The sequence below is a fragment of the Cydia pomonella genome, chromosome 19, assembly GCF_033807575.1.
Source record: "Cydia pomonella isolate Wapato2018A chromosome 19, ilCydPomo1, whole genome shotgun sequence".
NCBI classification, from domain to species: domain Eukaryota; kingdom Metazoa; phylum Arthropoda; class Insecta; order Lepidoptera; family Tortricidae; genus Cydia; species Cydia pomonella.
This window is the reverse complement of record NC_084721.1, coordinates 10,659,111-10,674,257: the sequence shown is the minus strand read 5'-3', so window position 1 is coordinate 10,674,257 and position 15,147 is coordinate 10,659,111. Positions and strand designations below refer to the sequence as shown.

The 15,147-nt window shown below is 35.4% G+C and overlaps 1 protein-coding gene across 1 annotated transcript; it reads right to left on the bottom strand.

Moving 5' to 3' along the window:
* Positions 1-1,122: 1,122 nt before the first annotated feature.
* On the bottom strand, positions 1,123-14,787 carry LOC133528677 (serine/threonine-protein phosphatase 5). The gene is made up of 9 exons (XM_061866141.1): positions 14,567-14,787; positions 14,198-14,439; positions 11,379-11,526; positions 10,771-10,892; positions 9,452-9,722; positions 8,436-8,666; positions 7,317-7,536; positions 6,523-6,604; positions 1,123-5,951 (listed from the first exon to the last, which is right to left on the bottom strand). Exons 1-9 carry the CDS (start codon positions 14,658-14,660, stop codon positions 5,889-5,891), a joined length of 1,473 nt encoding a protein of 490 aa, XP_061722125.1. The 5' UTR covers positions 14,661-14,787; the 3' UTR covers positions 1,123-5,888.
* Positions 14,788-15,147: the final 360 nt, after the last annotated feature.

Genomic DNA, 15,147 nt, shown 5'->3' with positions numbered 1-15,147 from the left:
CATTTGACGCATAACCTAAAAGTTATTCATTGAAATAATAATAAATGATAGTTATTAATAATGAACATATATTTTAACTAGTAATTGATATAAATAAAAGATTACTCATATAAACTGTTGATAAAATCATGGTGATCCGCTAAAAGTGCGAGATTACGAAGAAATAAAGGTAAATTGCTTTGTTTACATTGTCGTTTCTATTGAATTCCACTTTAGGGACCTGCTATCTGCAAAAAAAGAGGAATGAAATAACCCTTGGAGTGGTAGACCGTCGGCTCCCGACCGATTACGTCATTTAAATTTGAAATATATAGGGACCGTGCGCGTTGGAGGGTCTGCCATCTTGTGGCCTGAATCGGAACCATAAACATGTACATTTACACGTCACGTGTTTTCTTGTGCATAGTAGTTTTGGTGCTGTAGGAGGCAGCACAGGAGCCGTTAGATTTTTGGCGCGAGGCGTAAATGTGATGTTTATTGTTCCGATGTATCCCACAAGACGGCAGAACCTACTATGCACAAGAAAACACGTGACATGTTTATGTTTTCGATTCAGGCCACAAGATGGCAGACCCCACCAACGCGTATGGTCCCTATAAAATAAAAATTCTAACGACCTAAAAACGACGCATGCCACTTGAAGATCTCCTTCTTCTCTTTTAAAATATTGCTTCCATCAAATCTATGATGATTTTGCCAATGTCAAGTTACGTTGTAAGGTTTAAGTGTGCTTATAGAGCATGATGTTGTTCGGTAGTTGCTTTTAGTAGAGATAGCTGGACGAATGGAATGAACGAAACTTTCATTGTGTGAGTGACACCTGTATCGGTATACAGTCAGAGCTACTATTTCAAAATTCAAAAAATTATTCTGCATTTTGGCCTCAAGGGGTCTTTTACAATACAACATTTGTGCCGTTTCCAAGCAAAAATTCCCACTTTACACTTTATAAGGACGGTTTGACAGGTTATTTTCATTCATTCATTCATGCCATTCGTGCCAGCTCTTGTGAATCGACCTATAGTGGATAACCAACATAAATTATCTATGAGATTACCTTCCAACAAATCCAACAAAAATAAAAACGACATCTAACAGGATAACAAAATAAAATCCCATATGTACAAATTTAACAATTTATTGATTAAAATCAACACCAAACCCTATCTACATCGTCTGATATGCTCGGCAACTCAATTTATGACAAAAATAATGAACGTCCATCCGCCTCTACGTCGCCATAATAAAATAATATATGTTAATTAGGATAAACATAATTTAACTACCTCAGAAATTCCTATGTACTGCAAGTCTTTGTTTTGGTGATTGCAAACAATATTTGAGCTAATAAAATTGGCTATATATTGCTTATCCCCGTCGCTATTTGTTCATTTAAAGTGGGCAAAATTAATTAGAAAAAAAATACCACCTTTAACCTTTTGAACGCCAAGAACACCTAAAGTCGTCATGGCGGACGCTGTCAAAGTAACCTTCACTTTCGTGTAAGGTTTACATTAGCTCCCTCGCGCCCGGGACATTGGCATTTGAGTGATGTTTGTGTTTATGACATACAAGCATTCAAAGGATTAATACCACAAGTACAAGTAAACTACTAAGGTAAAGGACATTATTGTTAGAATACACGAATTTTATTGACAATCAACTCCGATTTTCGTGGTACCGGGGAAAATAAAAAAGGGCTTTTGTTACGTACATATAAAACTAGATAAATACATTTTTAGTTTCCTCTTCTGTCAAAGAGTATTAAAACCCGTATAATGTATACATAAGATTATCATTTATCGTCAATCACCGAAACAAATATTTCTAATAAAATTCATAAGGTACCTACGACAACAAAAAATAACATTACAGAGCAGTCACAGTAGCGCAGTCCAATACTTTCTCGCAAAATCGACCGACAGATGAACCAGTATTGGTTCATAATACTCTAGAAGCTACAATATTAATAAACCGGCAACATTGATGCAAATGACACGCCCTTAACCAATGTCGAGAGGCCTTTCGGCAAGTGTTGTCAGTTTACTACTTGTAGTACTTGTAAAATTGTAACTTATAGATTTACAAAAAATGAACTTTAGCCGTTGCTCGCATCGTGATCTTTTTTTAACACTTTGCCAGCTTCCACGAAAGCGAAAGTTTTTATTTGACAAACTATGTCGACGTTGCGCTACTGTTGTAATCATAAGGTCAAAAAGTAATCCACAGTGCAAATACTCATTCCGGGGGGCCCAGCATAGATGGCAATCGTACTCGATGTAGGATCACATGTCTGAAAATATCGATATGAAAAAAGTATTAGGTAGCCCATATATTAAGGTAGTGTATACTTATTTTTGGCACTTTTTTCGTATCGATATTTTCAGACGTGACTGTACATCGACAAGAGACAAACGAAAAAAAAATGTGTCTGGATGACAGATGCTATGAAAAGTCACGTACTTAACTATTTATTTATACACATTACGATTGTAATCTTGGTTGGATCTAAGCCCCCCTGCACCGAAAGGGCTTTATCGTTCTTCGAACGAAACAAACTATCTACTTGTCAAATTGTCCTCTAACATTAGCGTTCATCGACGAAACATCCGACTATAACAAGCGCATATTCCATAAGTGCGAGAAGGACGGAGGTTCAAGTCGATAAACAATGTTAGGAATCTGAAAAAAATAATAATTAGGGAAATGCAGTGGATTCACAAGCTTCCTTAATTTAAACTTCTTGTCACTATACTTAAGTAATAGCTTAACTTATTGGTCTTTTAACCATTATTGCATTGGGTTACACTATTTTGTTCGTTATGAGTGAATGTATGAAGAAATGCATTGGTTGGCGTAACACTTCAAAATGCTAAATATCACGAATTCAGTAAGTCCAAAAATGTCTTTGAAAATGTAAAAAAGTCATTCAAACAGTATAAATATGAAAATAGTAAAATAAATGCTGTATTTACGTCTTTCTTAAGAACAAATATAAAATGACTGCAACACACTCCGATGTGACATTTGCGTAAATATATGTTACCTTTGCCGCGATAAGAAAAGATGAATAACACGAATATGTCGGCAAATAGAACGCAAAATGCTACGGCGTTATATTTATATTTTGATGCAAATGCACAGGTTGGGCAAATACAACAGCGGCAAGTAGGATTCTGTATATAGATAGTTAATATGATACCTAGATACTGTTTATATTGCTCCAAGCAAAATAAACTAAACATGACCTTCGTTGAATTCACAACAGGAAAAAAATTAGTTGTCATAATACTTGTTATGCTGGTAACATTAGGGTAGTATTACAATTGTAACATGTAATTGAAGAATATATGTACGTGTTAGGTAAATTCGCCTATTGTTGTCACCCGCCCAATTATTGGCACTTTTAACATTTTCAAAGGATTATAGTAGTGACTTTCTTACAAAAACTTACTGCCAATAACTGGTATTTGGGTCCCAATCAATGGGTGTTTTACTCTATAATGCTGTTAAACAAACTATTATTACTGTTACAATAAAAAGCACAGGTTCTTTATTTTATTTTTTCGTCAAAGGACATAAAGAAATCTAGAACACGTTGAGTCTTTAAAATAAAAATATAATTCATATTATATTTACAAATTAAGAACATTAGTAAAATAATAAGATGGCCAATGAGAACATTATCTCATATCAAATAAACATTAATAAAATACGCCTTACAAGTTATTAAAAATAATGCAATACACACTATTGCTTTGAAATCGATTTAATGCATTGGGGAAAATGTATATCTGAAAATGTATGTGCCAATGAATAATAATATATTTCCTGTGATATTATGAATGTAACAATATTTTGTCGATTGAGTTTATGCTATTGGTACAGCCCAAATTACTAATATTAAAGAATCACGATGATACAACCATGAAATACAGATATCCGTTTTCCTCAGTAAGTTTGTGCCATCAATGAAAACTGTTTTACACCCAATTCCGTTTTTTTATTTAGAATTTCTTTGTAGATATAGGGTAAGACCTACCACCACCTTTGACGGCACCTCGGCAGTCTCGACACGTTCTATTTTAAGGGATAATTTTAATTGCATTAATTTTTCCAGCTTATTAGTATTAAAATTATTGGCGTTAAAAAGGTTAAAAACATAATTAATTAATTGTTTTATAAATAATGAAACTAGCACCACTCCGATTTATTCCCACGATTCCATTGAAGGCACAACATGCGCTCAATAATGTCTAATTTAGAAAAATATCTTCACAAGGCTCGTACATAAGTACCTATGTTTATGCACCTCGCCAAAAATTTTGTGTTATCTCATGTGAATTGACAATTTGTGTTGTTAGTATAACTTTTGTTAAAACCGTTAACGCCGTCCAACATAAAAAATAAATATGGAGACAAAACTACTTTGAATTTCGTTTTCATAATTTGCAATTTGGAAAATTAACTTAATAAGAACGATTTTACTACATTAAAAAACTTTAATGTAACATGTAACATATCCCACTAGATGGCGTTAACCAATTCAGTTGAGCGTTATTTTAAGCCCAGTTCTATTAAAGCATATTTATTGTATCCATGAGTGCTTTACATCGAGACAGAAGTTTGTGGCACTAATAACACTTCCACTGCTTAGAAAAGCTGTTTCTAGCAGTCGAAAGTATTAAGCAACGAGTTCTCAAGACTCAAACTCGCGCTAAGCTCAAACTGGACGCACTCGACGCGCAGCGCGGCGAGCGGGTCGCCACTGTCGTCCAAAACAGGTTCCGAGTGGCACGATCAAAATGTATAGGGAGCGTGCATGAACTGTAGGAGGCAGCACAGGAGCCGTCAGATTTTTGGCGCGAGGCGTAAATGTGATGTTTATTGTTCAGATGTAGCCCACAAGATGGCAGAACCTACTATGCACAAGAAAACACGTGACGTGTAAATGTACATGTTTATGGTTTCGATTCAGGCTACAAGATTGCAGACCCTCCAACGCGCACGGTCCCTATAGGCTTGAATGAACCTGTTTTGGAGGACAGCGTCGCCCCGCTCGTCGCGCCGCGTGCGTCCAGTCGCGGCCTAATAGGCGGTCTACAGCATTTTCAAGTAAAGTATTAGTGGCATTATTCATAAACGTGCTACAAGTCTCAATTAGCTATTAATCGCTTCTCTTAATCTATCACTTTGACTATGTATTTTTTAAGAAAAAATTGAGGCTTGTAATTTATTACGAATAAAGGGGGTAGGTGTATTTCTCCGTAACCGATCTGAGGGCCTACCGCGAACGTGTTGCCTCCCTGTCACACTTACGTACGAATTTACAAGTCCAACAGAGAGGCAACACGTCGAACGTCGTAAGCGGTAGGTCCTCTGTTACCATCACAGTGAATTCGTGACAGTTAAAATCCGAGTTACCTTAACCCGAACGTGTTCTATTTAACTGAGTTACATTTAAATTGCCGGTACATGAATCTTTACTATCCCATTTCACTGGATAGTTGCGTCTTTCTCGTCTCATTTCTGGTCATTAGAAGACCGTACAAGAAATATATCGTAATCTTTGTCTGAAATGAACCCTAATAAACTAGAGCAAAAATTTTAAAAAATCATCGCCACGTGGACTTTTCAGAGCACCGGTTTAAACACTAACCAACTAAGCTTGCTCAACATTTTCACCGCGTCACCACGTATGTTTACACGCCACGAAGCGAGTAACTTGGGCTCTCGCTCAAGAATGTCCTCTAATTATCCTTTAATTCAATAATTAAAATTTCGTTAGCAGATGGCAGTGCTCAGAAAACACTTAAGAAGAAAGATGTTACTGTTTGAATATCGTAAGTCAGCGTTGGCGGTGTGTGGAGGCTAACCAGCGTGTTCCATCATTGGCAGAGCATACTCAGGAACGAGTTGGCGTACGCCATTGGTTTGACGTCGGGGTGAGGCTGGAAAAAAAGCCTGATTAGAAGCACAGTTACAATATGTGCAATTAAGTTTTAGGCAAAAATGACATTTTTGGTATAAGCTTTTATCGCTGACTGTACTTTTCTTTCCACATGCAACTAATACTCACCGAAAAAATTCCAACAACCCTAAACACAACTAGTTTGCGTTGTTTTATAACGTTCCCATGGCCACCTCCTGTCTCCATCATCAGATCAGCTCCATGCCATCATAATATTGCATTCAGCAAAATCGGAAGTGGGTCAAAAACTTCCGAGATTTCACCCACACTAATTATACTCCGGTACAGCCCCTTTGTCAGTAGAAAAAGGCGGCAAAGGGTTGATCTCCCACTGACAAATTGGGTGTTTTTGAGTATAACATACCTACATGTAAAAGCTAGTAAAATACAAGCAAGGATTACTTAGGGACACTTTTAACTGAACAAACACCTTACTGTCATTGTGATAAAGGGACCCAAATCATGTTTAATTCATATCATATATCCCATTCCTGGGTAAACATGTATTTTCATATAAATCGGTGAAATTAAAGTAAATATTATTTACTCACCACTGCCTCGTAGGTGGTGAAGTTTGGCTTAAGGTCTTTGCCGTTCATTGTGATGAAAGCACCCAGGTTACCCATTGTATCACTGAAAAGAAATTGATGATATAAATTCCATTTTTGATACAAGCTTTTATCGCCAACTAATCGTTTTTCAACGCTCATTGAGAAGATTCTAACAAACCCAACGAGATTGCGTTGTTTTATCATCTTGTTTCTTGGCTACTACCTCTGAATGTAATCTGGAGACTGATCTCGATCATCAGATAAACTCGATGTCAGCCATATTCCATTACCATCGGTGTTTTAAAAGTAAATTAAATTTGTACAACACACATTATGTACTTAATAATGAACCTCCAGGTCTATGATTCTTAAGTATGTTAAGTACTCTACATTGTACTTCAAATCCATTTGTATATATGACTGTTTGTGTTCTAAATAAATAAATAAAAAAATAAAAAAAAATTGAGTTATATCGCTATTGTGTGACAAATTGGTTGCAACAGTATTCCTCGCCACTTTTAGCAGTCTTAATTCATCATCTTCCTGGCCTGCCTGGGGTCCGCATGGGCAACTAATCCCAATAATTGGCGTAGGCACTAGTTTTCACGAAAGCGACTGCCATCCGACCGTCCAACCCAGAGGTTAAACTTGGCTTTATTGGGATTAGTTTGGTTTCCACACTATGTTTTCCTTCACCGAAAACCGACTGTTAAATATCAAATGATATTTCGTACATAACTTTCGAAAAGTCGGGGTTTGAACCCGGTCCTCCGGATTTCAAAAATAAAGCATACCAGTAGTTAGGCGCGGAGAAGACAGTGATGCACTTCCCGTCATGCGCGAGTTCGTAGCCATCGTTCTTGACCTCGTGGCTGCGGATGATGTACTGCAGCCCGTTCCGCTGCAGGAAGCCGGCCGTCACGTCGGGCCCGAACTGGCAGCCCACGCCGCGCTTGGACGGCGCGCGGCCCAGCATCGGCTGCGGGTCCGACCACAGCAGCTCGCACATTATGCCTGGGATTATAACACATTATTGAACTATTGAAGCGAGCTCGGAGTCGTTTGGGAGATCGACTTAGAAACAAGTTGAAGTGGCGCCAGACTTAAGTGACGTACTTTGCTAACCGATAAGTTAAGGAAAAGCCATATAAACGATGGCTGGATGATATAAAAGAAACTGCAGAAAGACTGGCTAAACAAAGCGGAAGACGGGCAAAAATGGAGAGAGTTGGAGGAGACCTACACTCGAAGAGGGGTCCAAATTAAATAAATAAACAGTAAATAACATACATAAGCTTAACTACGAACTATAAGAAACTTACTAACCAATACGCAAAAACTTCTGATGTAAAAATGGAAAATTTGGAAATAAAGGCTTTTTTATTTTATTTATTTCTTTATTGCTAACCGATACCCGCCTAGGCTTAGGGCCTGTTTCACCATGTGCAAGTAAAGTATTGGATAGCTAATTAACGAATAATTTAACTGTCAGATAAAACTTGCACTGCAAAACTTACGCTTATTTGAAGATAGTGAAATGCCAACAATGACTTTATTCATCAGATAAGTAACAGGTAGCTTATTCAGGACTTTACTTGGACTTTGTGAAACAGGCCCTTAGGCTCTTAAATGGCGAACCGGATGAATTGGCAAGAGAAAACCTCAAGGTCTACCCCAACAAGGGACACCAATTATCTGGTCAATATCACGGAGAACTATTGGATGATGGCAGCAATCGGTTTAAGAGTCAGATCAAGCTAGCTCCACATGGCATTTGCAATGACAAAGTGTGGCAATGTCATTTTTTTGTAATATGGCGTTTATAATGACACTGTCTCACTTTGTTCTATTCATGTTTTTTTTAATGCCTGCTCCACGATGGTTCGCGAGGTCTACATTAATAATATATTCACCATCTTCCGGCGGCTGCTTATTCCTGTCCACCCTCCTGATATCATCCAACGTAATATCGTCCTTCGAGAACAACCCTCCGTGCATCACCAGAACCCTGCTATTGATGCAATGCGCTAACGGCAGCCAGTTGTACACCTCGGTGAAGAGGTCCGCCATCTGGGAGGTGTACTTGGAGGTCACTTCGCCTCGGAACCCGTACATGCGGTTCATGTCCAAGGTCTCGTGGTTTCCTGGAAAAACAAGGCTTACTTTAATATAGTGGAACGATTGTTGAAAGCAGCTGCATTCAGATATAAAGAAAATTATGAAGAAGGGTGTAAACACAGATAAGAACTTTTTTTAAGCCCCTAACACAACTACAAAACTTTTAAAAACCATCTTCTCAACTTCCTAATCAGATAAGTCTTTCTTTTAAAGAAAAAAAAAATATCGGCTAGGGCTAAAGGGCCTTGGGCTAAGGGATAGGGGTTCAAGGTACTAAAAATATCAGAATGCTCATAATAAAATGTTTCTTTCAGTAACAATTTTAGTTTAGGAAGATATCCTTTCTGACTAAAAGCAAAAGCATAAATATGTACATATAAGATGTACCTATTATAATTCTAAAAACAAAGAAAGCTCAGGTATGATTCTTAGGCCCTGTTTCACAATGTGCAAGTATCGGATAGCTAATTAACAAATAAATTAACTGCCAGATAAAACTTCCTGCAAAACTTAGCACTTTATCTAGTTTATCTTTAAGTTAAGCTTATTTGGATATTGTAAAACGCCAACGTTGACTTTATTCGTCAGATAAGTGGCAAGTAGCCTATTCAGGACTTTACTTGGACATTGTGTGGACCCGGCTAATATGTGATTGCGGCCGGCAAAACGTCCGACTTTATCGCTTGCTATAAGGAAGGTTGCTAGTATCTTTATATGAATAGCCTGACAAGGCGTCTTTAAGGCAAGCGACAAAGTGGGATGTTTTAACGGCCGTGGTCAAATATAGTGGAAAAGTGAATAATATTCTTACCTCTAGACATGTAAAAGTGGTCAGGGAATAGCAGCTTGAAGCTGAACAGGGTGAAGATACACTCCACACTGAAAGACCCCCGATCCACAAAGTCTCCATTGAACAGATAGGGATTCGTTTCAGATGGAAGCCCGTTTAGTGCGAAAATGTTCATTAGATCATAGTACTGTCCGTGTATGTCTCCACAGACTGTGAATTTCTTGTCGTCTCCTACTTTGATGTCTACGAGGGATGGTTGTTTTTGTAGATAGCTCTTGACGTCAATTAGAATCTGAAATAAACCATAAACCAATTTTATGACTTTTTAAGTTGTATATTTTTTCGATTAAAAGGGAAGAATAGCTTTGTATTTCCTAGCGAAATAACGGTACCTACTTTATCTATGAAATTCCATTTCGAGTGAAAACGTTTTCCACTAAGTAAATCTTAACAAATAACTTTGATTTTTATGTTGATCACTTCAACATAATAGTCATAATATATACTTGGTTTATAGGTTACGCTATTACATACTACTATTAGAGGAGGAGATAAATGGAGCAAAATTGTAACACTATGGCATCCTAGAGGACATAAAAGAAACAGAGGTAGGCAATTTAAAAGATGGTCCGATGAAATAGAAGACATGGCTGGAAGGACTAAAATATGGACCAGATTAGTGCAAAATAAGGAAGAATGGAGAAGATTGGGGGAGGCCTTTGCCCAAAGGCACACAGAATCGGTTATCGTAGATTAAGGAAAAACTATAGATACAGTATAAAAAATGTATTTCTGATATGAGGCTATAAATAATAATAATAATAATAAATAATATAGGTTACGCTTTAAAAAAAGTGGTATTGTAATTATGAAAAAAGTAAAGCCTATAAACCTAATTTTACATTGTGTCAGTAATATATAAAAATATCATGAAGAATGGAAAATATTTAGAAGTGGAAAATCGTTTTTCTCTTGTATGGAGGATCATGTGGGTATACTTCCCACCTAAATACCATAAACTAACTGGACGAAATTTATGATTAGTGGGGTCCACACAGAGCGAGGGAATTTCCTCACGCACATAACGGCCAGTGTAGACTGTGTGGACCCGGCTATAAATACATGTAGATTCTGATACTGCAACTGTACGAGAAGAAGGAATACTGTAGTCATTAATTTCAGTACATTTCCTACAATTATGTTGTGTTATATTAAAATGAACTTAATGCTGCAATATATCTAAAAGGAAAAAAAATTGAGTATATTGTATGTTATATATAAAAACAATAAAAACTAATTAACAATTGCTGGCTTGGCTTGGTAAAAAAAAAAGAAATTACCTTATAAGCATATTTCTTGTGAAGTTTTTTCTGCTGCTTATAATGTTCCATTAGTTCAGTGACAAATTTAAGTGTCACCTTGCCATTTTCCAGAGCTGGGCCTTCATATTCATCCTCAATGGCTGGAAAATTGACAGAATAAATATAATGTAATACAAGTAAATAATTAGGAAATTGATATCTATTATAATAAACTTTATTTTATTGAGTCTATAGGCATTCATGTTCATGACGTTCTTGAAATATAAGTGGGTACTATTATTATTGCTATACAAAAAACATTTATTTCCAAATAGTCTAAAGTGAATAGAGCCAACTCTGCATGGACTTTGCAATGGCAAAGTATGAGAATATCATCATAAATATTATCAAATTTATTTGAAAATATGACTATTATAACAGCCAAACTTTGTCCATTGGCTTAGCCATCTGGCAAACCCTGCAGCGGGAATGCTAAATTCAAATTTAATTAATTGACAGAAATGTAAAATTACAACATCTCACAACAACAACAGTGGCATGTATGCCAGCATTGCCAGCGAAAAGGTTAAATGGACTATTATCATTACTCCGAAACAATCATAAAATTTAAACTAAAGTTGACTTACTCATGGCGTCCAGGTTGATGGAGTCAGCAATGTTAACTTCCTTCTTGTCTACGGAGATGGCCTTTTCAAATGCAATCTTTTTCACAATTTTGTTACATTCGTTAAATTTCATTTTCGCATCCTGATCATTTGGCCTAACTTTGGTTACCTGGAAATACAATTGTCATGTTTTAATAAGGAAAGGTTCAAGCCAGGATTTAACCTTATGAAAATTATAATGTGTTCTGAAATAATACCGGCTATGTTTAAACATATTATACATATCATGCACTAAATAAGCTCAGAGTACTCATACTTATATTCTGTTTTTTTTATTCCGTAGACTAAAATGGCATTTCATGTGGTACTCAGAAATGTCATGTCTTACATATGAAACATCATTTTAGTCTACGGAATAAAAAAACAGACCTTAGATTAAAAGGATTTATAATATGTTTTAAACAAACTTAGCAAATACTTATTTGTAATAAGATAAAAGCTTGACAAGTATTCACTTTAAAGAGAGTTTTAAACTTATTATTAATGTTTTGCCATACATCCCACAACTTATTACTTATTAAGTAAGGAAACTTTAATATGGAGTGAGCACTCTACGCTTAAAACTTATTTCACTATCCTGTACAAGTGACTAAGGTTACAATGTATTGGTTGATAGGATATTTTGGTCAGTTCGAGCCTATTCTAGAAAACATAATCTAAAGTGGGACAAGCAATTATTTATACTTATGATTATAATCTTTGATAATGGTCTGTGATATGAAGAATAGATATTTCAGCAACAACCCAAGTAGCATTTAAGTGTCGGTAAAGTCAATATACCAGCCAATTTAGAACTTAGGGTGGTTTAAGGGACTTATAAGAGTGTCAGAGAAAACTAACCTGAGCTCAAGCTGTATAAAATCATTATAAAGGAATCTGCGTACGCATGGGGTGTTATATCAGAAAATAAAAAATCTACTATAAAACTTTAAGTGTTGTGTGACACTTCGACCTAATTCTATCGTTAAAGCTGTATACAGGCTGTATTGTAGTATCAATTGGCACTTGTTGCTGTAAAAAAGTATCTGTAAACTCCGTTATAAAACTTTAAGTGTTGTGTGACGCTACAAGCTTATTCTATCATTTAAGCTGTATAGAGGCTGTAGTGTAGGATCACCTGACACTTGTTGCTGTATAAAAGTATTTGTCAACTCCGATTTAAAACTAATTCTTATGGCGTAATTTTACACTATTATAAGTATAATGGTGTTATAACTTCTGTCTGTAAGGTTATTATAGAACTAAAAGAATAAATGACAGCTGTAGTACAGTTTTTGTCTGTATTTCTGACCAAAGTCGCTTAAAGAAATTTTTTGGCGTAATTTTGCACTCATATAATTATAGTAGTTTTATGATTTCTGACAAGGAGTGTATTATAAAACTAAATGAATAAATGGCAGTCATATTACAGCTTTAGTTTTTTTATTTATAATACGGATCTCTAACGGGAATTATAACTTATGTACAGAAAGCCGAAATACAGTCAAATGTATAAAAATATTCTATTACAAAGCTGATTTAAATCCAAAAGCTGTAGAAGTGACTCCATTAATTACATAGTACAGCTACTAAGATTATGATGCTCTCCAACTATCCTATAGGCTGTTTAAATACTGTCGCCATTTTACTATGAATAAAAACATATTTGAAAATATAATTAAAGATAAACTTGCAAATATTTAACAAAAACTTGTCATATTATGATAACCAGCTAAAATAAATTGACTTTAACCTTAGAATTAACATTAAAAGAAAAAAACCTTAACCTTAAAAACAAAAACTAAACTTATGTACCACTTTTAGATATTTTTGTTATGTTTTTCTTGATTATTAAGCAGGGGCGTGAATATTTTGCCAGAAAAGATACACATGTTCACAATAAATAATAATCGGCACTTACCAATAGTATATAACTGCTCTCAAGATCCTGTATCTTAACTGCACTTTATTACTTTCCACTTATATTTGTCATTTGTCGCCATTACAAATATAACGAATGAACAGAAGACATTTTTAGACTTGAATATTTTTTATTCTATTGTAATTCTTCTTAAAAACCTATTTAAAACTGATATTCTTAAATCATATTTATAAGAGATAATCTGTAGTGCTAAGGTTTCCGTTTACACCGAATTACAGCTATTATACAGCTTATCTATTGCTTGTACAGCTACTGTACAGCTACTGTACAGCTCTAATAACGCGAAAAGCTGTATAATTGGGGCCCTTTTTTAACTTATAAGGGCTGTATAAGCGCTTATACAGCTGTAGTACAGCCTAAATGTACAGCTTATAGTATTCAAATAAACTGATATACAGCTCTTATACAGCTAGCAATGCTACTTGGGAAGGTATGAAGTATTTTATAGGTTTAATGTATTAAGAACTTGAATGTTATCATGTATGTATGACAACAAATCGTAAAGTAAATCTTTATTGCAAACCTTGGTATGCATGTAAGTATAATTAATATGAAAAGTATTACATAGTCTAGGACATTCATTAGAAGCACAGACTTATTTTATCATTGCATCAATGCAAAATATTAACCTGTTTCTTTGTTGTGGAGGCAAACATGATGACACTTTGTCTTATGGTTAAATTATCATTATAATGTACTACAAAGGAAGCTGTTATTAAATATTTATTTAAAGAATTTGATGGTACTGTTGATAATATTATTTCAATGTTATTACTTAGTGATGGAAGTTAATTTGTAATGAATTTGCCAGCACTTATTTGTTAATGTATAGTTCACGTTAACTGAGGGCTATACTCACAAATTCAAAATCCTTAAGTGCTAGTTTGTACTTCCCAAGAGACATATGTGCCGCGGCCCTCCTGTAGTAGGCCTTCGTGTAGGACCTATCCAACTCAATCGCCCGCGACGCATCCGTGAGGGCATACCCGAAATTCTCCAACCGCAAGTTAGATATGCTTCTATTCGCATAGTACACGGCATTATTAGGGTTTTTGTCTATCGCCTTTGAGTACAATTCAATTGCGGTATTGTAATTCTGCTCTGAAATTTAAGGTTATGACAATCAATTTTTATTCTATTCTTGTCACGATCAATATTGGAATGTCATAAATTCGGAAGAAGAAATATGTAACATGGTTTTTTGATCAGTTATTTGTGTATTACTTACTTTTAAAGTATTCATTTGCTTCGTTTTTCCATCTATCCGCCGCCTCGATATCCTCCTTGGACATGGGCCCCGTAGGTTCCTCGCTACTTGCCATTGTTTCACGTTTATTGAATAAAATTAAAGCTTCAGTGACTTAGCGCTTAATCATAAGAAAAAAAAATGCGATTTTCTCACATACATTTACATGCTTTCCGCACTTCAAGAAAAAGCGAATATACTTGAATGAATGATTTTTTTATTTGTGAATGAATGAAAGAGGGTTACATGATCTAGGGACGTAAAAGATGTAAGTTTGTCGAGACCTCATACGCACACGTTACTCATGAGATTAAAAGATGGAGTTTTATTGCTTCATTATGTTTTCATCATTATCATGTTATTTGTCATTGAATTTGTGTTATTACATGAGTGTTGCTTAAATACAAATATCATCTAAAATTGATTATTTCGGCTTCTTACTTCAATACGTTGAATCAATAAATATTTATCGATGTTTGTAACAATTTCTATACACATCCTTAGTTTTTACAATGTTGCCATTACAACAAGAGGCTGTCCATAGACATACAATAGGCTGTCAG

What these genes read in the sequence shown, in the direction of transcription:
- LOC133528677 (XM_061866141.1), bottom strand. Translation starts at nt 14,660, where the DNA reads ATGGCAAGTAGCGAGGAACCTACGGGGCCCATGTCCAAGGAGGATATC. An exon ending in ACAAGAAATATGCTTATAAG is followed by an intron (nt 9,723 to 10,770) that starts GTAATTTCTTTT and finishes GGTTTATTTCAG; the next exon opens with ATTCTAATTGACGTCAAGAG. An exon ending in TTCTCCGCGCCTAACTACTG is followed by an intron (nt 6,605 to 7,316) that starts GTATGCTTTATT and finishes ATTTCTTTTCAG; the next exon opens with TGATACAATGGGTAACCTGG.